This window comes from Anguilla rostrata, chromosome 1 (assembly GCF_018555375.3).
Source record: "Anguilla rostrata isolate EN2019 chromosome 1, ASM1855537v3, whole genome shotgun sequence".
Classification (NCBI taxonomy): Eukaryota; Metazoa; Chordata; class Actinopteri; order Anguilliformes; family Anguillidae; genus Anguilla; species Anguilla rostrata.
In genome coordinates this window covers 24,372,952-24,396,851 of record NC_057933.1, presented here as the reverse complement: position 1 = coordinate 24,396,851, position 23,900 = coordinate 24,372,952, and the positions used below count along the sequence as shown (strand labels likewise).

The 23,900-nt window shown below is 42.7% G+C and overlaps 1 protein-coding gene across 4 annotated transcripts in view; it reads right to left on the bottom strand.

The window, feature by feature from the left end:
- Positions 1 to 23,900, bottom strand: part of LOC135252778 (collagen alpha-1(XII) chain-like) — a 73,466-nt gene that overhangs the window by 20,308 nt on the left and 29,258 nt on the right. For all 4 annotated transcript variants that reach the window (XM_064331276.1, XM_064331268.1, XM_064331285.1 and 1 more), the window contains 30 exons: positions 23,511 to 23,675; positions 23,110 to 23,256; positions 22,252 to 22,388; positions 21,452 to 21,581; positions 19,972 to 20,117; positions 18,920 to 19,049; positions 18,666 to 18,802; positions 17,045 to 17,174; positions 16,405 to 16,544; positions 16,143 to 16,275; positions 16,007 to 16,024; positions 15,753 to 15,883; positions 13,279 to 13,408; positions 12,025 to 12,164; positions 11,776 to 11,905; positions 10,536 to 10,678; positions 8,351 to 8,480; positions 7,544 to 7,686; positions 6,647 to 6,776; positions 6,316 to 6,435; positions 5,917 to 6,063; positions 5,304 to 5,420; positions 4,998 to 5,150; positions 4,511 to 4,585; positions 3,274 to 3,413; positions 3,029 to 3,152; positions 2,394 to 2,537; positions 1,292 to 1,456; positions 1,087 to 1,125; positions 578 to 716 (listed from right to left, as the gene is read on the bottom strand). In XM_064331276.1, the coding sequence (XP_064187346.1) occupies positions 578 to 716; positions 1,087 to 1,125; positions 1,292 to 1,456; positions 2,394 to 2,537; positions 3,029 to 3,152; positions 3,274 to 3,413; positions 4,511 to 4,585; positions 4,998 to 5,150; positions 5,304 to 5,420; positions 5,917 to 6,063; positions 6,316 to 6,435; positions 6,647 to 6,776; positions 7,544 to 7,686; positions 8,351 to 8,480; positions 10,536 to 10,678; positions 11,776 to 11,905; positions 12,025 to 12,164; positions 13,279 to 13,408; positions 15,753 to 15,883; positions 16,007 to 16,024; positions 16,143 to 16,275; positions 16,405 to 16,544; positions 17,045 to 17,174; positions 18,666 to 18,802; positions 18,920 to 19,049; positions 19,972 to 20,117; positions 21,452 to 21,581; positions 22,252 to 22,388; positions 23,110 to 23,256; positions 23,511 to 23,675 (3,853 nt within the window). The remainder of the gene's footprint in view (positions 1 to 577; positions 717 to 1,086; positions 1,126 to 1,291; positions 1,457 to 2,393; positions 2,538 to 3,028; positions 3,153 to 3,273; positions 3,414 to 4,510; positions 4,586 to 4,997; positions 5,151 to 5,303; positions 5,421 to 5,916; positions 6,064 to 6,315; positions 6,436 to 6,646; positions 6,777 to 7,543; positions 7,687 to 8,350; positions 8,481 to 10,535; positions 10,679 to 11,775; positions 11,906 to 12,024; positions 12,165 to 13,278; positions 13,409 to 15,752; positions 15,884 to 16,006; positions 16,025 to 16,142; positions 16,276 to 16,404; positions 16,545 to 17,044; positions 17,175 to 18,665; positions 18,803 to 18,919; positions 19,050 to 19,971; positions 20,118 to 21,451; positions 21,582 to 22,251; positions 22,389 to 23,109; positions 23,257 to 23,510; positions 23,676 to 23,900) is intronic.

The following is a 23,900-nucleotide window of genomic DNA, read 5'->3' as shown; positions in this document are numbered from 1 at the left end:
CTTTAGGCAGTACAGGTCACAGCTGTGTCCCTCACAAACACAATCATCTCATTTTATGAAATTGATCTCAGCACAACTGCGCTCCTTAGAGAAGCTGCAAACATTTTTCTTTTCCCAGAAAGAACAATTACTGGAAGTTTCCATTCACACGCCATCGATCCCTCACACAAAGCAATAGGGGAGGTGTTTACGAACGAACAACGCTTTTCCTGGCTGTGGGTGTTTTAAGGCAGTCCTCTGTAGCTCTGCCATTGGCTGAGGCCATTTGCAATCAACTCTGGCTGGCTCCTCAAGGTGCTCCAGCACCCCCCTCTATGACACACACAGCAACTTCTACTGACTAAAGTAATTGTCATCACTAAACACTTCATTCTACAAGCTGAAACAACAAGAAGGTCCAGTGAGAGGAAAGGTCAAGAAGGCATTGATGGATTCCCAAAGAAGGAGTGGTGGAACATGGAAGGTTGTCAGAAATAATGACCACTGCTGCACAAAACAATGCTAAGGTAAAATGAATAGTGGACACCCCTGGGGAGTTAAAGGAAGAGAGAGGAAGATGGTGCTGGTTCCGGCTTACTTCGTGGGCTGGTTCAGGAAGGCGTTTTTGTGGAGCCTGTAGGCGATGTAACTGTTGAAGGAGCCAGGCTCCATGGAAACCCCTTTGGTAGCAGCAAAGGTCTTGTCCGTGATGTTGAAGGCCTCCAGCATTCTGAAGCCTGCAAGTGCGATACACAGCACCAGTCGCAAATTGTATTCACAGACACAAAACAAAGGGAAGACATTTTGTGTGGTTATCACATGCACATACATATACTGTATGTAGGACTCGTGCTCTGTCTATTTGTCAAAGTGCACCAGGTTCTCCAATAATATGGCAAGCCAATAGTGTTAGTGTTTTTTAACCTTAATTCTATATTGAGATGGGAATTGGCATCTTTGTAATACTGAATGTAATCTCAAAACGTTCAATGGACTGAGGCATGGTCATTCATTAACAATAATATGCTCACTGTGTGTACAGATGACAGAGCATCAAACACAGGCTTTCCTTCAGCCACATTCGTGTTGTAGGAATTAAATCCTTACCTGGTGATGTGAATCCATCCAGGTAAATCAAAGGGCAAGCTGAGAAAATGAGTCACAAAAAACAGCAGTTAAATCACAACGCAATGTTGCCACACAGTTATAGACACAAACAAAATCAACCTGAGATAAAGACCTCCTGTCCTATACTTCAGCATTACTTGTAGAGGTATCTGACAGTAGGATACAAAAGAGAAGTGGTAATTACTTGACGTTGCAGTTTCACAGATGAATGTGATGAGGTTGTCCTGGATCTTGGTAAAGGCGTCAAAGTCATCCACTACAAAGACGTGGCGGTCACTGGGCTTGCTCCCGATGTTGCGTAGCTCATGGATGTCAACGTCGGCAACACCGATAACAAACACACTGTAACCTGGATGGGGAAGGAGGTAGGGAGACACCAGTTCAAGATTCAATTATTTCAAAAGTAATAAAATAAGCTTTAAAGCTGAATAAGACTCCAAGAAACAGGAAAAGGTGTAACTGGAAAGTGGAGCTTCTTTAGATAGAATGGGAACTTGCCCTGAGCAAATAATCTGTTTTCCTGTCACCAGCTTTATAATTCTCACTGTTTAAATCAATCAATAAAATATAACACAATGAAATGATTTAATAATTTGAGAAATATCATCATAATTGATTGACGTATCATCTTAAGAATAATATAATGAAATAATAGTTCAGGTATTTCGTAGTAATGTGTATTCTGAGGTTTAATGAGGATAAAGGAGTTCAATATTCATACTGAGCCTGAGAATACTAGTGTGCTTTGGTTGAGACTTTGCGTGGATATACACGGTTGGCATACTTCATATAAAGTAGTTTTCGATGGAACTGTACACAGATTAAGCTCTGTGGATGTTTGTGAGTAACCGTGGAAAGAGACATTGTAGTTGAGTTTTTCAAATGTACATTTTTGGCTCTTTGAGTCCACAAAAGTTTGGGACCGTCTGTATCTTGGTGAGCTGCAGCGGATATCTACAAAACTTGTCAAATCTCAGCGAAACTATTCTGATAGATAAATAGTACTTTAGGTAAGTGGAAATATACCTTAATTTCATTGGTTAATTTTGGTTGAACTGCCCCTTTAAGGAGACAGGAAGTGAGCCCGGGTAAAGGCTCACATCAGCACTAAAAACACCTGATTCAACAAATCAATGTCTTAAATAAAGACTATAATTAGCTGAATAGTTGAAGCTGGTGTTTGCCCTAACGAAAGCCTGCACCCACACCAGCTTTCTCAGAAAAGGTTGAGCACCACTGAGGGGTTTGGGGTTTTTACATGCATGATTAAGCCCGTTCACTCTTACCAGACTGCTGCAGTTGGGCGGCATTCTTCTTGACCTCATCTTGAGAGCGGCCATCAGTGACGACAACCAGGACTTTTGGAACGTTCCTCCTCATTCCGCTGTCAGAGGTGAAGACCTTGTCGTAGACGTGCTTCAGCGCACCACCTGGGCAGAGACCGCAGAGCATGGACATCAGACTCAGCTTGCAACATGGGAACTTAAATGATGAGAACAAGCCACTCGGGTCATATATACTTGCCATTTTAGTTACTGTCTAGGGAGTAGTCAGCACTATTAAGCTTGGTCACATGTTTCTGGTTCTACTACACAAACTAGCATGCTGTTAGCGGCTTAGCAGCTGTCTGTGTGGAAAAATACCCTCTGATGTCACTATATAGTTTACCTTTAACTAAGTCCATGTGTGGAAAAAATACCCTCTGATGTCACTATATAATTTACCTTTAACTAAATCCAAGCTATGGGGCCCGCTTTTCTGCTGACAGGGCCCAATTTGAAATATTTCCTGTAATCCACTTTATGATTCCTTTTCACAAATGCAAGTTAAGGTGTGCTAATTAACCAGTCACACTTCTGTATGTCTGAAAAGAAGAAATAAATGTATAAAAAACTGTAAAAGCATAAGGATGGATGCATGCCTGTCTTGGTGTTTCCTCCTCGGAAACGGATGAGCTGAAGAGCGGCCAGGACCATTCCCTTCTCCTGGTACGTGTTCAGTTTGAACTCCGTCTTTGCGTCATCGCTGAACTGCACGAAAGACACCTGTTCCCAAAGACAATGAAGACAACAATGAATACGGTGACAAAAAAAGAAATCTTAAAAAAAAACTACAATCAAAATTAAGGCAAGCGTAGGTGTGATAGTTTTTAGTTGAGCCACACACCTGCATTCCTGTGGGACTGACAACATCCAAGGCGCCAACTGTGCTGAACACAAACTGCACCACCTTGTTGAAGTTGTCGTCGCCGATACTCCATGAGCCATCGATGAGGAACACCAGGTCGGCCTTAGCGCCTCTGCACACTGACACAGAAAAAGAGGCGGGTCAACTTCGGAGAAAAGAGACACGAGCCGATATCAAGAGAGAAAAGCAGACGAGGTGATGACAGACATCATTTCAGTGATTGGATAGTAAAGATTTAAAGGGTTTAATTTGTTTTTTAGCCACCCAGGAAGCAGCTCTCAAAAATCTCAAAGCGGTCTAAATAATACAGAGTAGGGCCTCAGTCGCCTCTCCTCCTGTGCTCTGATGTAAATTAAGTTTGTAAACAGAACTTCACAGACTGGTTTCTCAGAAGTGGGGTATCGCACATTTGTCATTTTCATCGTAGCATAACCTTGTCTGAAAAAAGACTATTCAAATAACTGACCCATCACTCAAAAGGTGAAATTCTGTACTTTAATGACACACATGCTTCTTTTTCATTTCCAAATTTCAGACCTCCCACCTGGTCTTTGATAATGAACAAAACTGGCATAGATACAATCTGTAATAAACACGGCATGTCAGGCCCATATTTCGCGCAGTGACTCCTCGAGGCGAAAACGCTCTTGTGAAATTCCCTCAGAGGCACGGAGCTCGAGCCGGCCGCGGTTAACCACAGTCGGAATTCTGAAGCCATTAGTTCAGCGGTCTGCATCGCCCGTCTGCCCCGAGGCAGGTGGGCGGACGGCCCAAAGTGGCGGTTTCCACTGATCCGCCGGCTGCTCTCAGAAGACGCTGAGCGTTCTACCGGAAGAGCGTAAAGCGCGCTCATGTCTGCAGCCAATTCCGGCCGCGCGGTTCATAACGCGGACAACACTTGTGATGTCACAGCGGGTCCCCTCCGCACCCGAACATGTAATGGTGATGTCAACATTGTGCCCATGCTCCTGATCATTTCCAGGCTATAGATACAAGTGAAACTGCCTTCTACACCGAAAGCAAACTGCGATCAGAAAATAATAATCTGCTGATTATGGTTATTGGTCTGTTTTTATCTTTGTTATATTATATATCCCCCCAATAGCAGTGCATTACAGCTTTCATATCTGAGGGTCAAGGATAACTGCACCCTGGGCTATTTTATTAATACAAGGGTTTTCTTCTGTGGATCTATAATGCCCATAAATGTCCTTACCTTGCCAGGCAGGGGGAATTGTGGCTGGTGGAGGTGGAGTTGGAGGTTCTGTTGGAGGCTCTGTGACCTTTATCACTGCAAGTAAAGCCAGGCATATTCATTGTGTCAAATCATCTTCACTTCAAAATCATGTCAACATCACAGCAGTCAACATATTGTCAACATCCCCTCGATATCGCGTTGCAAAATGGTCAATGTGACAGTGGTAGATTTTGAGCCAGGGTCCCAGGCAGCTGCTCCACACAACAAGAGATATGATCAACCTGATGAGCTAAAGACTAAGGTCCCAAGACAACCAAGACAGCTGATCATATTCGTACTATACATCCAATGGTTGGGCCACATTATGTTGCATAAGTTCAAGTGTGACCTCACTTCCCTGGTCTCAACATCACATCACTGTAAACCACACAGCATGCTTCTCTCACTGGGTTTTGTTGGAAAGACAAATGGATTCTTATTTTCTGGTTGAAAGCTTTGAGCTTACAGGTTCTTTCTTTCACGGTGACTCCTGGTCCTTCGAGGTTAGGGGTTTGGACATAAACGGTGGCATTGTACAGGGCGTCCTGAGAGAGACCATCAAAGCAGTACTGGCTCTCGGAACCAGTGACGGTCATTTCCTGTTGTCCTTTGCTGGATGCTAGGGATAAAAACACAAATATGTTGGCTTTGCTGACAAAACTGTACTAATTCAGAATTGATGGGATATTACAATCACATAGTCTGGTACAGTCTCAACTATAATGTTCAGTAATTACATTATTGTTAAAGGGAGTGATGCCCCCCCACTTACGGTCAAATGGGTTCAGCTTAATCCTGTAAGAGGTGGCTGATCTGTGAGGGGTCCACCTAATGCAGAAGGTGTCATGGCCGACATTGTATGTCACCAGGTCAGTGATGTTCAGGTACACTGCAAAGAGAGGGGAGGAAGTGTCATAGAATTAGCACCATTTCTCAGGCTATCTCGGGCAGTGTATTTTAACAGAACATGAGTCATAAGACTAAGGAATTCACAAGAACAGCGACAAAATGTTTAGCCTTACGCAGTGTGAATTCATTGTCAGTTTGGTACAATTTCCTAATTTTATTTTGACTTGATTTCTTTCATTTCAATTTTTCAAGATTCAAAATGATTAAGGTTAATTGTTAAGCTCTCTAAAATGACCTCCCTGTTGTTGAGCCCTCTAAAATGACCTCCCCTACTCTAACAAAATGGTGTGTGTCTGATAAATTTACACGCAATTGGGAAATAAATCTGAAATGTGAACGTTTAAAATAGTATAGAAGTATAAGCAACATATTTGTTTTCCATTTTTCTGGGGTCCCTCTTGAATTCTACTGAGTTTCTAGTCCCCAATTTTGAAACCGCTAGAATAAGGAAAGTGTGCACATGGGAAGAAACTCACATGTCGTTCCTGGTCCAACCAGAGGTCCACTCATGCCAGCTTCATATTGGGCCAAGACTTTGAGGTCATAGGTTGTGCCAGGTTGCAGATTGTGAAGGAGGTACGTGGTGACGTCCCCAGTGAACACCTCCATGGGCTCATCTGTGCCTGAAAATGCAAACCCTCATGAGTCTCCTTTTTTGAGAGACACAACGAAACTCCCACAACAAATGCTTACTGACCAACAGGATCTTTTACTCAGTAAGGCCCCATTTGGTCAACTTTCACTCATTTAAATCACAAGAACAAAACCGAGTATAAGGTATTCTAGTACACAATTTGCTCGCTGTTTTAAATTTCCATGTTATTTGTTCTATGAAAATTACCCCCTGACGCTGCCCTCCCTCTATGGGAGCTCACCTGCAGGCTGGTAGATCAGTTTGTACCCTAAAACTCTAGATGGAGCAGGGTCCCAGGACACGCGGAAGCGGGTGTACCACTCATCGGACACACGCAGGTTTCGTGGCTCCACAAGGCCCACTAGAGAGTTGCACAGAAATGAAATGGATCAGACAGTCAGACCCACTTTCCAAGAATATGCACACTAAAGGCTTATCCTGTATTCCTTGAAACTTCCTGGCAACAAATATTTATTAATAATAATAATATTAATAATGAATAGGACCAGGGTTAATGACTTGGGGTAAGATTAATAGCTGCAAGTAGGGTCACAGTTTGGTGACAGGCTTACCTGTGCGTCCGTCCCCAGCAAGCTCTCCACCCGGTCCATCGGTGTAGATGGCCGTCACCCTGATTTTGTACGGTGTGTCAGGGTCCAGGTTCTGGAGGATGACATTGTTCCTATTTCCTGGCACAACAGTCTGTGTGAAACATCAAGAAAAAAAGCTTTATTCCACATACACATACAGTTGGGTACTTCAAGATGACAAAGCCCCCCTCTACAGAATACGAGTAGCCACCTAATGGTTTGAGGCGCATGACTGTGTGTCACGGTCTTCTCAGTCACTATTTGAGCTCATTGGAGCACTTGTGGGATATTTCGGCACAATGCCTGAGGCAGATTCTCAATTTTTCCACTTCTTGTGGAAAGGTGTATCATATTCCTCTCGCATAATTTCCAGACAATGGTACTCTCTACGTCATGGCACGCACAGGCTGTTCTGGCCACAGAGGGATGTATAACACACCTTAGTGAAATTATATTTGCCTTTGCCTTTTTCCTGACTACTTGTGCATACATCCTTTGAAAGGACATACATTCATTTTTTTTTAAATCTCATTATGTCATAACAATATTGTTGACATGGTATTATCATCAGAATATCAAATCTCATGCATCATCGCAATGTCTACAAATGCCATGACGCCTTATTTGTATGTCCATTCATTATAAAGAAATAATTGCATGCTTATAACACATTTTTGTCATTACGCTATAATGATATGTTTATAGCAGTGCAATACATGATTTGTGAAGATATAATCTCATGCTTATGCCAATGAAGAATGCTTTATGAAGAGTTAAATGACATGTTTATAGCGGTGTAATGTATCCTTTATGAAGAAATAATTTCATGTTGTAAAGTGTGACAGCGGATTCTTAGCATCCAACCCCTCCGGTACTTACATGCTCGTCGATGGGGTCCCCGGTGGTGGGGGCATAGGTGATGCGATACTGATGAACGGGCCCATCTGCATGCTCCCAGTTGACACTCAGAGTGCTGGTGGTGGGGTCAAACACAACCATGTTTCTTGGTCCGCTACGTGGCACTGTGGAACAGATTACAGCATTGTGTGATCAAAAGTTATTTATGAGAAAACAAATACACCTGCTGAATGCTGTACATGATTCTGTTTTCTCGGTGTAATCAGAAATCTTAGTCATGTGTCGTACAATAGGTAAGGAACTGGTCTTATAACCTAAAGGTCACAGGTTCAATTCCCGAGTAGGACACTTCCGTTGTCCCCTTGAGCAAGGTACTTAAGCTGCATTGCTTCAGTACATATCTAGCGGTATAAATGGATGCAATGTAATTGTTATATAAAAGTTGTGTAAGTTGCTCTGGATAAGAGTGTCTGCTAAATATCTGTAATGTGTTTTTCAGTACCGGTGCCTTTATGTACTTGCTGGATTCTTTATTGCCCCTGCCCTGTCTGGGCAGGTCTCACATGATAAGGAGGGTTTAAACTCAACATCACTTCCCAGGATGATAAAGGTTGACAAGATTAAACTTTGTATCCAAGTTTGTATTTTCCAAAGCATGCATTTTCAGTTTTGTCAATATAAGATAAATGTGTCCAGTAGAATGTCATTGTGACAATCATTCAATGATGCCTGCTCAGTTTTTGCTTAAAACATAAACGATACATTTCCTTATGCAGTGCAGTACATTTATACACAAGAGGGCCTGTCTATAGAAAAGGGGGGTCTTACATGTCTTGCCGTCATCTGCCACCGGCTGCCCCTCCCCATCGGCGTAGAGAGCCACAACATTCACAGAATACGGTGTGTCAGGGAGCAGCTGGTCCAGGAATGCGGTGTTGGTGTTACCTGGCACCAGGACCTGCAGGTGAGAGGATGAGGAATGAGTGAACACAACCCCGCCCAGATCTTCAAATCTTCTGCACCCCGCCCAGAACTTTGAATCAACTGCGGCCTGTTCAGAATTTCAAAATGACGGCACCACGCCCAGAACTTCAAACCTTCTGCACCCCACCCAGATCTAAAAAAACTACTGCACCCCACCCAGAGTCCCACAACTACCACACCCCAGTCATCATCCCAGAGCTATTGCATTTTTGCCTGAATCCCAAAACTCCATTGTATTGCACTGGAAACTGATTGGCTCTGTGCCACCCGAGATAAATGTATCTACCAAAAAGTACTATCCCTGCTACTCCTGCTACTCCTTTTACAACTACTACAACTGCTACTACTACTACTATTATTATTGTTATTATTATTATTATTATTATTATTACTAATAAGAAGAAGAAAAATAAGAAGTAGAAGAAGAATGACAAGAAACCAGAAGTAATGATGGCACTCATCATGATTTGATTTAGGCTTGGTTAGATGGGTGGAAAGAATTCAATATTTGCACACTGTCCTCCATCAAGGGAAAGAAAATCCCAGCAAATGGGCAGTGGCAAGACAGTATTAGACCTCTCACATGCAGCACCTCCAGCAAAGAGATGAATATTTATCAATTTCAGGGATTTGATCATGCCCAATGACCAAAAATTATTTTGTTACTGTTTAATTAAATGCATAAGAAATATTCCTTTACTGAAGCAACTTTACGAGCAGTTAATATAATAACACGTCTAAAGCAGTCATCATTCGCTCCTGAATGCTGCCACCCCAGCAAATCAAAACTGCATATATAATAAGTCTTGTTGTACTTAAATTACTGTACAGTAAGTACAACACATCATCTCTGATTATACATAAATAAATCCAGCTCTCTTCTCTGGTCCCTGTTATTTATGCATGTCCACTGTGATGCAAAACGTTTTCACTGACCCAGACCACCAGCTTGTGTCTGTACATGCCTCATAACCCTTTGCATCATGGTCATGTTTTTGTCTTGTGCCTTTCATACTGTAATGTTTGATAAATAAATGCACACCTTCTGTGTAACTAGGAGGTGCTATCTGGGGGCAATCGCAATACATAAACAGCAAGAAAAGACTGAGGTTACGTTCTATTTTTTCAAGGCACGTTGAGTGGGTGTTACACAAGCCACGCCAAGAAACTTTCATAATTTCAAATTAAAGCACTCAATGGCGTTTTTCCAGAACACTATATACCTCTGATATGTTGCGACATTAATTGCATTCATTAACATGTTAATGCATGCTCAGAGTTCAAAGGAAGTTCATGCCTCTCCTTCAGGTTGAACAGCAAGCAGACCAGGGAGATTCAGCACCAAGCAAAGTGAGCACAGCCCAAAGCCCACTTGATGTGGTACTGGTTTCAGATGCCTGGCTCTTCATGTAAGGAAAATAATGAGCCATAACCTAAGACTTGCGCTCTTATTAATGGGCAACGCCAAAGCTTTGCACGCTCCATCTGGTAGCGGCATGTGAAGCTAGCCACATTGCTACTGACGTAGAAGTAAGCTGGCTGCATTTTTGGAAATGCAATAAACTCTGTAATAAGAGTTCTTCCCCACAGAAACAAAGGCGGTGTGTGGAAAAGTTGAAAATGAGAAAATTGTCATAGCATCTTACATACGGTTTAATTTACTCAAAAACCTTCACATACGGCATCTTATCTTGTGCATATTACCAATAATATTAACTATATAAATTATTTATGGTGTACTTATGGGGCTTTGTGATTCTAAATATGTGTGTGGAATTATGCCAGTATTTCTGTGTCCTGTGAGTGTCATAGTCACAGCGCATACATCAGTCTTTCAGCTTAAACATACTTCATATCATGTCATAAACTTTAATCATGTGGTTAAACTGCCAGAACAGTTTACGCAGTCAGTGAGACTCTTCTTTTGCAAGATTAAACTGTAACATAAACTCCCCAAACTTTAAACCACTCCCTTAGTACCGCGAGCCCTGTCATTATAGGGAGAAAATTTGTTGGTACAGTAACTCACAGACTCAGAGGGCCTGGTTGCAGTCAGAGGAGCGTACATGACACGGTACTGTTGAACGTCACCAGAGGCTGGCTCCCAACGGACATTCAGGCTGTTGGTTGTGGGGTTGAAGACCTGCACGTTCCTGGGAGGCGTGCGTATCACTGGGGGGGGGGAAGGGACGAAAGGAGAGGGGAGGCATTGAATGCATAATCACAACCCATATGCACACATACACACACACACACACACACACACACGTAAATGTGCACACATGCGCACACACACAAACACACACACACACACACACACACACAAATACAGGCGCCTTACAATAAACACCCTTCAAATGGCGCGTCGGGGAGCAGTGTGCTGTTGTTAGCGAGGCCTGCATTAAGTCAGTAAACACGAGGGGGCTTTTTATCCAGCACGGTTAGGAATATCCAAAATGCTGAGCTAAGCCACATCGCCATGCTACAAATCTCTTTTTTTTTACAGGCCACACATTGCACTGAAGTGACGGAAAGAGGTTTTTTTTTTCTTTCGCTCTCGGCTGAAACCGCTTCACTGGCCTTTTAAAACCGAAACAGATGTTCTTATTCTTTGTACGGCTCAGTACCTGTGCCCTCTTGACAGTAACAGTGGGAATGTGCGTGTATGAGCACACTTCAGCCTCAGAGGGCATAGAGTACGACCGTGACTCAGCCATCAATAACGGCCTCTGTCAAAACAGCAGAAATATGCAGCCACTACATATATTACATGCCATTTTAAGGAAGCAGCCAGTTCCCTCCAACTGGAGAATACTGCTTTTGCTACTTGATTTTCCTTTTAATGGACAACATTTCTGCTCACCTGTTACCATTATTCAACCACAACCCATCAACCACCCAACAACCCCCACCCTGCAAACAAAAACTAAACACAAGGACCTAGAAGCAGGGTGTTTATTTCATAAGAACTGCTCCATATAATGACAGTAATATATTGTAAGATAGTGACTGATCTGAAATCCTGGCAACAAAAAAAAAAAAAAAAACACCTCAAACAAACAGCTGGTGAGGACCTACACTGTAATCATTTTTGGAAATCAAACTGTTAGGGCAAGAGTTCCTTTCCAAATATATGACTGGAACTGAAGCCTGTATGATTGATGTGGTAAAACAAACCAGCAATTTATCTTCTCAATTGACACCTGGCTTCCTCCCGCCACCCCCCCCCCCCCCCCACCCCACCCCCATTTTACATGAGCACTACTCACGTGTCTTTCCATTTTCAGAGAGCCGTTTGCCATCCCCTGAAGGGTACACAGGCACCACGGTCACCGTGTAGACTGTGTCCGAGAGAAGATTTTTCAGAACAGTGCTGGTCGTGCTCCCAGAGACTTGTTCCTGTTCAGAAGCACAGAAAAAACAATGTGGCTAAGTGCTCTCAAGCTTTCTTAATCACGATAATAGCTGATTATGGGACTGTTGAAAGACTTGGTGAACTAGAGAGGGTGCTACCGTACCATGTCCTCGGCGCCCCCTGTGGCAGGAACGTACAAGATCCTGTACTGGCGCACATTCCCCTCGGCAGGCTCCCATGTGACCTTCAGTGTGCTGGTGGTGGGGTCAGTGACCTGGAGATTTCTCACTCCACCAAGAGGTTCTAAGCAGAAACCACAACAGCACAATGCAGTTAAATACAATACAATACTATACAATACAAAAGGGATGAAAACTACATGCCAGGAGTACCATTCCAAGTGTTACAGGAAGCATGCTGTGTACTGAGTGGGACTCACCTCTTGGCAGAGGTGGAAAGACCAGGTGTCAGAAAGTAAAAGTCCTGCCTTGTGTTTCTTCTATTCATGAACCCAGTCAGCTGATTTCACAAATTAGTTCTACCTCCTGGCTGAAAACTTGTGCTAATTAGCATAACCAGGTGATTGGAACGAAGCTCTGGGGAGGACTTTTACTTTCTGAACCTGGGTTTTCCATCTCTGCATATTGGTTGCCTCCAATCAGTAAATCAACAGGCATCTAGCAGGACATGGAATGGCTGAAACTGCTATAATACAGCAAAATGTAATACAGTTCCATACATCCAATAAGTAGAATTACAATTATACACTAAAATGATCAGTGTTAATTCAACAGAGTACATACAAGGGACCATATATACTCTGTAAGAGCTGATTTAACACTTTCACTGTGTAAATAAAGATAACACACGAGCCAGCACATGAATGGGGTTTGCACAGCAATCCCAACCACAATAATCATGATATGAGTGATTATTTTTCATAAGCTTTGACAAGTGTGAACAGCTATTTATTGTTCCACTGACCAACTTGTCAACTGTGTGTACTGCACATATGAAAAAGTTCAGATGGCAATAACATCCTGCACAGACATGTAGATCAAGGCCTTCAAGTGATAATGGGGAGTTACACTATAATTTGAAACACTTGAAACACTGGCCTGGATTTGATGAAAATGTTCCATTAGCATCTTGTCTGACTTCAATAAATGAAAATGTTAGATTTTTTTCTTCACAAACACAAAAGCATGGTTCACCAAAATAAACTCACTAAGCTGTGTGCGAAGAAAATAAAGTAACATTTACATTTACACATAAGGCAAATTTAACAAAAGCCTTGATTGAATTCAAATTCCTGTCCAGTTGGTGAAAAAAGACAGTGTGTCCCAACCCCTTCTGCACCACCTTAAACACACTCCCCACCTAAAAAGCTGCCCCCACCTTTCCCTTAATCACTTACTGGTCTTTCCTTGTCCAGATATCTCCGGGCTCTCGCCAGTAGGGTACAAAGCTGCCACACGGATGGCGTAGGGTGTGTCTGGGGTCAGCTTTTGCAGGATAACGCTGTTCTTCTTTCCCCCGACTTGGGTCTAGTAATCAGAACAGGGTTATTCTTTTAGTAATAGGATGTATATTTGTCTTACATAAATCTTAAAGGCCCCGGCCCTACATGTAGCCTACAAAGTGGCTAGCTTCATGGTATGCGTGATTGAGATTTTTGCACAAACCTTGGTTAATCAGCTGAAGTGTGAATTAGCTGCAGTGAAGTTACAAAAATCATCAAATGCACTTCATTTTGATGATTAGCATGGCCCACTGCTACAAAAAACCAAAAAGTTGAATGGATGGACCCCATGGTCTGGTATCAAATTTGGATCATGTCGATACCAACTGCGACTAGCAGCCCCACAAGGCTTCACTCAGTGTTACGCTTGAGTACACAATATGTCTTGCACTGACCTCAATGTCTGTGTGACCTCAATTAGTGAACTGCAGTGTGATACGTTCGTGAACAACAGTCAGCCTACTTTTCTCAGAGAGCTCTTAGACTACATACTTATTGGCCACCTGGAATTCACTTCACAGGCAATGTGCAAACTTTTAAATAATAACTTAAGCTGTATTTTTCCAGTGCCATTTCAAGGCCAATGTAAATTCATATTCTGATCTAAAAAACAGAAAAGTCAATTTACTGGCATACATTTTGACAGACAAATGGGGCAGGATATGTGTGTGTGTGTGTGTGTGTGTGTGTGTGTGTGTGTGTCCGTGTCCGGAGGCGTTAGATCGTTTTATCAGATATTCATAACAGTTTGTGTACTTGTTGAAAACCTGATGAAGTAGCCCACCAGGTAGAGATGGAAAAGAAATGCAATTAATGAACAGCATATACGGGTTGAGCTATCAGGCACTGTCAATCACTAACTCACATAAAGCAATTATAAGTTTGCCCCTCAGCAAACACTATAACTGCCTCAAACCATTAAGTGTCAAGAAGCCTCTACCAATTTTCCCATCACTGCTGTTGGGGTCACAGAACAGATAGCATGCCAATCAAATACTCAGCACCCTACTGTTAATATTCAGAGATCTGTCTCTCAATTTTTGAAGCTATGACATTTCAAATTGGTGCATGTTACGGATATTTCGGTATGGTACAGTGGTAATTGATATTCTGTCCATAGACATATATCTTCACGTATATTCATGAACTTCAAAAATAAAGTTTTTTTTATCAACCAAAAACTCCTAGAGTAAGGAAGAAAAGACCCTAAAGGAATGCAGAAGCTGACCATCTGGTCAGTATAAATAATCTATGTAGGTAAATTAATTCAACCAGAGGTATCGCACCATTGGCAATCTGATTCCATCAAAGCAGTCTCCCACATGGTTCTAAGCTACAATGGGATCCCTCTCCCTCTGCTTTCTTCAAAAATCTGAACATACTAAACACACGAAAAGACTGTGTAATATCAGCCATTCCTGTCTCCATTACTAGGAAGCAACGTGCATATCACAGGTTCGTTAAAACCAAAATTATTTCTCATTTAGTTGATTTATGGTCCTCAATCCTCGCAGCAACTTTACATAAACATACATCCAGTGAAACAAAACAAACAAGACTAACTGTACAAGGCTTCTAATGGAGGATGCAGTCCTTAAAAGCTTTGACCCTGCAACCCCAATAAAAGGTTCACTTCCCTTCCATGACCCCAGCACTGATCTCAAAAGCAAACTACCAATGCAATATACAAAAAAGCAATACTTAAATCAAAAACTATTTAAACTAAAAATACATTTTAAAAGTATTTCACACACTCAGAAAAACGAGTCTTTGGCTTGTCTCCATATGGGGGGCCCTTTTTTGTTATTAATGGTACTCTATCTAGTTGTTCTGAAAAGAGTGAAAGCCCCCAGATTGAACCCAGATTTTGCCCAACAAAGTAGGCTTGCACTAGATAGGGTATTTCTATGGAGACACAGAGGAGCCTTTTGGAATGGACTCTTCTGAGAGTGGCAGGATTATTTGAATTCCGTCTGGCAACTCCTGCATGGCTTAAACAAACATTCGGCAACTGATGCACTCTTGAGCTTACTATGCATGACAAAATCAATGACTTAACTTGATTGTTCATGTTAAATGCATTTTTTCATAAGAAATGTATACAAGCATATATATCATTTGCTGGTGCCCAGTGGGGAACTAATTAAGAGGCATTCATCATTATTGACATCACTTCAATTAATCTCTTCAAGAACCTAGTCCAAATCTCCTAGGGTATGCAATCAGCCCATTAAATTAAATTTAGGTGGGGCCGAATGCAAGCTTCTGCTTTACCTCTGAATGATGTCATCATGACAGCATATACAGAAAGGAACCCTCCCCCTCACTGCATTCATAAGTGGTCCACATAAGGCCCTGTGAGTACTCACCGACAGGGATTTCCCCCCAGCCATGGGTTCGTAAGTGACGCGGTAGTTCTGGACTTTGCCTGGAGCATGGTCCCACTTCACTGTCAGGGTGGTGGTGGTGGCATTGTACACCTGCAGATTCTGAACGGGTTCTGTTGGGAGTCGAGAGACATATCAACAAAAAATGCTGGGTCACACCACACACTAGCACACGTGAAAAGTAAAGAATCCCTTCATTTAAATATTCTCATCAAAGCAAAAATAAAATAACTTACCATTTTTGATTTCGGACACTGATGAGGGAAAAAAAACAGAGGCATTAGTATTTGACATTAATATGTTTTAGGTTTTTTGTTTGAGGACTATGAGTGATTGTCAGTTTGGCAGAATTCATTATTTGATTGGACGTACATGTGCGCTGACTGCCCATGAGGTCCTCGCTCTCGGACTCATCCGGATAGATGGCAGTGACGGAAACATCGTACATGGTGTCAGGGTCCAAGTTTTCCAGCACCTGAGTGGTCTCGTCATTGTTTAGGATGGCCTTTAAAGAAAGAGAGAGCGAGAAAGACAGAGAGAAAGAGCTGACGCTTGACCATAGGGCTCATGAATACAGAACTTCATCCAACAAACGGCATCTGCAAACGTCAAAACGTGGGGTGAGGGCTCTTACGTATTGTAAGTTGGAGTCACCCTGCTTGGTCCAACTGATTCTGTAGAGGGCAACATCAGGTGCTCCATGCTCCCAGGTGGCCCTGAAACTGGTCTGGGTTACCTCAGAGAATCTCAGATTTTTTGGCGAGGGCACGACACCTGCATGGATGAAATCGAAGGTTCATTGGTTTGGTGTACTTGGAGTCATTTGGAATTGGACCAAAGTGTCCTTTGTGTGTAAAGATGTGTCTAAGGCTGTGTCTCCATTTGTAGTACTTTTTTTGTTAAGTGAATTGTGACCATTGGAGAACTATAAGCTTTCACAATAGCCCCTAGCAGAGTGTCCGGATGTGTACCATGGAGCTGGGATATAATAACAGAAACACTTCACGAGTTGAGCGATTGTTTCAAGGATGACATTCTACAAATACAAAGAGATTACAAAGCCAAACTGTCCTCCCTCCACACTGACCATATATTACTGACTCCCACCCACACACTTGAGTTGCTTCTGCTAATCATATCCCTCTGAGGTCACCTGAGTCCTTTTCACACAATCAATCCTACAGCATACACCTGAAGGCCCTCATAGCACACTAGGGCTGGTTGATGTCGTCAAGGCTGAATGCAGGTAAGAAAGTAACTAAGAAACCTCTTACCAGTTACAGCTTGTCCAAGCATCGGGTTGCCAGCCCCTTCATCATATACTGGGGTGACGGCAACATCATACTCGGTCTGGGAGATGAGGTTATCCAGGCCATTCCTAGTCACAGAGCCCGGGACTTCAAGCTAAAGGGAAAAAAACAGAGCTAAAGTCTCACTCTGTGTCATTTACACTGTGCTGGGATTGGACCTATTTAGCAAATTAGTCAACTTGGTTTCATGCTGGTTTTAAAACATTCATAGTGGCACAAAAAGAATGCTTGTAAAGGAATCATAAGATTGACAAACATGCTATAATTTTCTCCAGTTCCTGCTCTTAATGTATGTACTGTGAGAGCCAAGACCTTTAATGGGGAAAAAAAGACAAACTCTCTATATTGAACATGAAGTTCAGCTGTAGAAGATGGTTATCTACAAACGATCTGCATGCCAAATAAATGACAGAAAAGTCTAAACAATTTCAAAAAGACTTTTCTCCTTGAGAGTTGTGTAACTGAACATGAAGGTTAGCCACTGGAAAACAAATTTCAGTTTCCTTCCCAGCAGTCTAGCCCATATTTATTCAGTGTGATAAAAATCCCCTTTCAACCATTTTGTGGAAACCATCTGTAAATGAGACCGGAAAATCTGTTAGCCGGATCATAGACATTTGTAATTCTACAGAACTTTCAAAATGTGGAAAAAAACAAACTAAAGAAAAATCATAAGAGCATTTTCTGTATGGCTCCAGCAGCTATGCACAGCTCAGCAATGCACAACACAGAATTTTCCAGAAGCGCAATGATTCTAGAACCCAAGCTCTCAAATGCCTCAGCGCACCTTTGCGATCAGGCTGTGAATATGCAAAAAAATAAAAATAAAATGATTTACAGGACAGGAGGCTTTCAAGCAAAACAAAATCCACAGAAAATCACTGTTTAAAGAGTCCAAAGAATTTCCTGTTTTCTCTGTTAAAAAAACACTCCTTTATGCAATGGGGTACTATCCATCATGCAGGGGAGATCTGGAACTTTCTCTTTTTGGGAAGCCTTTTTTGGAGAGCGTTGCTCGGTAGAAATCCCCATGTGCTCCGATGTGTGTGTTTTTGTTTTAATTCTCTCTTAAATCCAGCCCAGGAGCTGAGAGGAGCACCGCAAAATGACTGATGTCTCAGGATGTGGCCCGGGACTGCAGCCAGACAAGGCAAGGCCAGAGCCACCGTCTCTCCCAAAGGACCCCTGGTTGCCGGTTAGAACTCCAATTTGACTGGAAAGACGAGGCAACTTGACACACCCCCCGGCCTAACTTGACCCCCCCCACCACACACACACACCCCCTGAAAAGGGAATCACGCTCTTAAGACACCAAAAGGAACTACACTGCTAATACAAAATAGAAACTATGAGTCAAGACATAAAAAGGAACTACGTTCTTAATGCAAAATGGACCCTATGCTCTGAATCCAAAAAAGTATGTGCTCCTGTGATCGCAGTGCAAATATACAGTATATACCTGCAGCTGCTGCCTAAGCACAACAATTAGAGCACAGGCAGGGACAGTATTTTCCCAGCTCTGAACTACAGCAGCCTCCTGAAAGTTTCACATTTTGAGAAGGACACAGTGGCGACTGTTCCTCACCTCCTTGGCCTCTCCCTCTTCAGCCTTGTAGGTGATGATGTACTTGCGAACGTTGCCTGGCGCAGCGTCCCAGTCCAGCTGCATGGTGCTGTGGGTGACGTCCGTTATCCTCAGGTCACCCGCAGGAGGCAGGGGCACTGGAGCGGCAGAGAAAGAGAGAGCGAAAGATGGAGATACGTGAAGGATCAGGGCCAGCTTGGACTCAAAGCGGGATCTGAACTTCTAGCGCGGGAGGTGGGAGGAGGGGTACGTACATGTCACACCCTGGTCCACCAGAGGATCGCTGGTCGCGTCGCCATGGAGGGCGTAGAGAGTGATGGAGTATGCAGTGTCTGGGATTAGCCCCATCAGCTGGACATTGGTCACATCAGCCCCAACTCGCAACTGTGGGAGGCAATGAGGACAGAAGTTACCATTAGATACCATTAGATATCATTACTCACGATGCGTGCCAACACCGATTCTCCAGACTAACTAGACGGTCAACTACAAATACTTTGTACTGAAAACCCAGTTTCCTTCCAAACTCTTGAGGCTAAGGACCAGATGAGGACAGAAGTTACCATTAGATAGTTACCATTAGATACCATTAGATATCATTATTCACGGTGCGTGCCAACACAGATTCTCCAGACTAACTAGACGGTCAACTACAAATACTTTGTACTGAAAACCCAGTTTCCTTCCAAACTCTTGAGGCTAAGGACCAGATCAGACAGAGGGGATATTGGAGCTGAAAATCTGGTTGCGGCAGAGAATCGTTGCAGACGTCTATACTAACCGCAGCTTCGGCACACATCATAATAGATGCTTTGGAGAATGTGTCTTTCCAGTGCACTACTTAACTGTTTCCAAAACCATACGTCTTTGTGAATTTGATTTGGCAGTCACTGCCATACAACTAATCACTTACTTTCTCAGGTTTTTTTATTTTTATATTTGACCATCTCATCATTCAATAAAATGCAAAACTGCTTTGTTGTTATTTATCAGGAGTTACTTGACTAACTTCAGGGCCAGACCAACAAAAATATCAATGTGAGCTAATCCTTCTTGCTGCCTCCTTTGTCCAAATGGCCTTCTTCTTTCTAGACCCCACTTGAAAGGCAGTTGTATGCTATACTAAGTTTCTGAATGGCCTTTGCAACATGGGCACCACAGACTACAGACAAAGGGGGTCTGGGCCGCTCAAGGAACCCCACGAAAGGTTGAGCATGCAAACTGAAGCAGATAAGGGCTGCCCCTGGTGCTCGCTCATGTTTTGGCATATTTCCTGGAAGTTTGCAGCTTTTCGGTTATGCCTCACCTCTTTCTCATCTGTGGGCACAGTGGCATTCCGGGCGCTGTACAGAAGCATGTACCCAGTAGCACCAACAGCAGGCTCCCACCTCACCCTCATGGTGGTCGGACGCTCATCGTAAACTGTCATTCTCTTCACAGCAGACAGAGGCACTGTGGAGAGAGTTGGACTCTAAGGTAAAACATTTTACCGGCCTCAGTGTTCTTATTTATTTATGTGTTGGGGACATAGCAAGATCCATTGTCGCAATGTTAAAGCAAGCTTCAAATTAATTGCATTGCTTGTTTATAGCCATACGCTTTAAACTCCTGCCCTCAGTTAGGTTTTAATGTAAAAGAACAAGTAATAATGATAATGATAATGAAAGGTAGATACAGTTAAATGCAAATGAACTGGGACAGGAAGACAATTTTTGTTACTTTGGCTCTGTTCACCAGCACATTGGTTTTCAATTAAACAGTGAACATGAGGTTAAAGGTTACAACCCTTTTTATGCATAGTCGACTCAATTCACATTTTCAACTGTCAAACTGCCGGTAACAATGGACCCTGGTCGGACTGCTCTCGACCGCAATTCGACATTCTTGAATTGATAAATGTCTATTCAATCGTGCATTCCAAAATACAATCACATTTATAAATCGCTTATTGTAGACTGAGTGTAGAAACATTAGCTCTGGGTAAAGGTGTTGGTTCAAATGCTAGAATAACTGAATGAACAGATCCCTACTCTTGCCCACTTGACATCAGGCCTGCTGGCTGCCACTAGCGCAAGTCCTGACCACTGCTGGGGCTGGTGAATAAACCAGCAGGCCGCATTACATGGCTGCGTGCTTCCTGAGCGTAGCCAGAGCATGCAGGGAGCGACCGCAATGGAGCATGGCCCTGGAGCTTTTTTTGTAAGACAAGCCACAGTGACCAAACTGTGGAGTCCAAGCGGCCTCTTTTACAAGACTTCTAACACAACATGTAATTTTCACAATAAAGGCACATGCTTATATAAATATAAGCAGAACACACAAGCACACAGAGCATTGACAGTATAGAAAGACACAGCAAGCAGTAATTACTGAAACGTTATTACTGCAATGTTCTTAATATTTCACTGAAATTATCAAACCACAAGGTGAGAAATTCCTGATTCAAATCAAAGTCACATGACCTAATGCTCTCCAGCTTATTTGAGAATAGATGCCCAAAATGTATCATGGAAATGGTTTTGTTCTGAAATGCATTATTACCTCATAAATCAAAGGCACAAAATGAAAAAAACACAGCATGAAAGTAACGCTGACAGATTTTTGGGATCCTCAAAACTACCCTGCAAAGTACATTCATGCAACTGCTCCAGCTGAATAAAAAAACCAAAATGAGATTACCAGACATTGGAGCATTTGCCACAGAGTTTTAAAGGTTTATTTGGACTAATTGAAAAAAGTAGTGGAGGGAAGAGCAGGCAGGACGAGATCAATTAAGTCACACTCACAGGTGGTTTCTGAGCCCCTTAGTGGCTCACTGCTTTCTTCCCCAACAACCGAATAAACGCTGACCAGGTATTCTGTCAGGGGGTTCAGGTTCTCCAGCACAGCTGTGTTCACTGTCCCATCCACAAAAATCTGTGAGGGCAAAAAAGGAGGATGAGTGTGACCACGTTGGCCCAAGAGGAGCAAGCCCACTGCCCCTAACATGAAGCAGAGATGTGGATATGCCAAGCCATCACAAGCTGATCTCTGGCTGGGTTTCCTTCCACATGGAAAAAGGCTGTTCTTTGGTCTTTGGTTTGTATTATATACAAATTATTGAACTCTAATGGTATATGGCAGGGGTTCCCAAACTGTGGGTCATGAGAGGTTGAGGTGGGTTTTGATGTTCACGTCAAACACATTATAGCTATACATAAATGGTTGCAATTGAAACTGATACTGAAGAGTCACTTTTACAGGTGAAGGAATGACTTGGAATGTTGAATCTAGTGTCACTTTTGGTAATAGAGCGAAAAGTATCTCCTCCTGTCATATTCCTAGAAGAGGCAAAATGGAAAGGGAGCAGGAGGAGAGTTGGAAAGAATAGAAAGTGGGAAGGAGAGAAAAGAGAGAGGGAAAGGAATAAAGATTGAATAAAGAAAGAAAGCAGAAGGAAAGGAATAAAAGGAGGAAAAGAGACAAAGAGAAAATCAGGGAAAGAGAGAGAGAGTGAAAAAGAAAGAGAGAGAGAGAGAGAGAGAGAGAGAGTAATAGATAAAGAGAGAAATACATCACTTTTGATGACATGGCTTGTGGTGCTCACCTCTCTCGGCTGCCCAGACAAGGTCATGTACTGAACACGGTACTTCTCCACAGGCCCATCGGGTGCAGTCCAGGTGGCCCGGAAGGAGTGATGGGTCACCTCAGAGGTAACGAGGTTAGTCGGTGGGTCCGCTCCACCTGGGGAAGGCAGTACACAGAGAGAAAGAGATCAGAATACCACCCTGAACACACAAGAAGAACAAAAACAATCTCCTTAGAGGTTGTAAAGACCACAACCCCATTTCTGGCCTTTCTGATCATGCTTTGCCTAAATTTAGGTTATAAGCAAAAAGGCTCTTTTCCTTTTAAAGCTGTATTTGCGTGCCAGCCTGGAAGAGCCCTTCACATGGTGAAATGTTTGCATGTATGTAGTTCTGAACTTTATCACTACCTCAACCAGAACCCAAGTACATTTAGTAAAAATGTTTTTTTAAAAAATTAAAATAAAAAAACATTTAGTAAGAAAACTGCACTCAAAGAATCAATTCCATTTGTTCATTTATGCTGATCATAAACCTTTAAAATGAAGCTTTTTGTTAGTGTTTTCAAAACATATTTATGTGTTCCAAAACACAACAGGATTTTAACTGAGTCATTGTGGTAACAAACAGAATGACAGCAGAAATCGTTGACTCCCGAAGTCATCACTCTCTGGAGCGGAATTGTCCTATAAGCTTGTGGCAGCCATTTCTCTTGGCATTTTAAAACACTCAGAATTATTTCACGAAACCTTCTGTCTGTCTGAGCACACACACAATCTGGCAGAACCTTTATTCTGTTGATGAGGTGAAGATTGAGAAGAGCGGATGAAGTTGAATATTTTAGCGAAACAGAGCATGAATATGGCCGACAGTATTACCTGGGCCTTTAACGCTGTTGCAGATGTTGTCCGAGAGGTCGTCCACAATGTCGAGCAGGAAGGAGAAATCGGCCACGTTGTACATGTGGGTCTCAACCGGGTCCGAGGCGATGGTCCTCAGCTCGTTTTCGTCCGCATTTTTAATGCCTGTGATCGAAGGGGAACGACGATCTTTAATTCACCTGTCGCTCCCTCCCGCACAGCAGGTAAACAAAAATGAATGCATCTTTTCATTCCCTGAGTGTGTAACACATCATAGCCCACCTGGACTGAGATGGCTGATGCTAAACTCCCTGAGCCTGACCTCTGACATGGCTCTACCTCCTTCTCACACCACACATCGTTGGTTAAAAAAATGCTAAGAACAACCTTTAATGACACGTGACAAAAAATATTCTCACCAATAGCGTACAGCTCGATGCCCTGGTCTCGGAGGTTTTGGGAGTTTACGACAATGTCATCCTGTGATTTGCCGTCGGTGATAAGCACCCCGATTTTGCGAGAGTTGGGTCGCATTCCAACATTGGGTTTGAAGTTGTTCTGGAGGATATAATTCAAAGCAAGCCCTGTTGGGAAAAAAAATGTTAGCTAAGTTCTTGAATTTCATTTAACAAATGTAAATATACCTCCATTAAAGCCACCTTTACTACTCAATTAATTAACTGCTTGCGCACCCTTGTGCTTCACAGAGTTATTGAATTACAGATATGCAAGAGATTAACGATCTAGAAGTTAATCTAGATCGTTAATCTCAAATTCCCTCTAGAATGAGATGAGTGCCATGTCGAGCC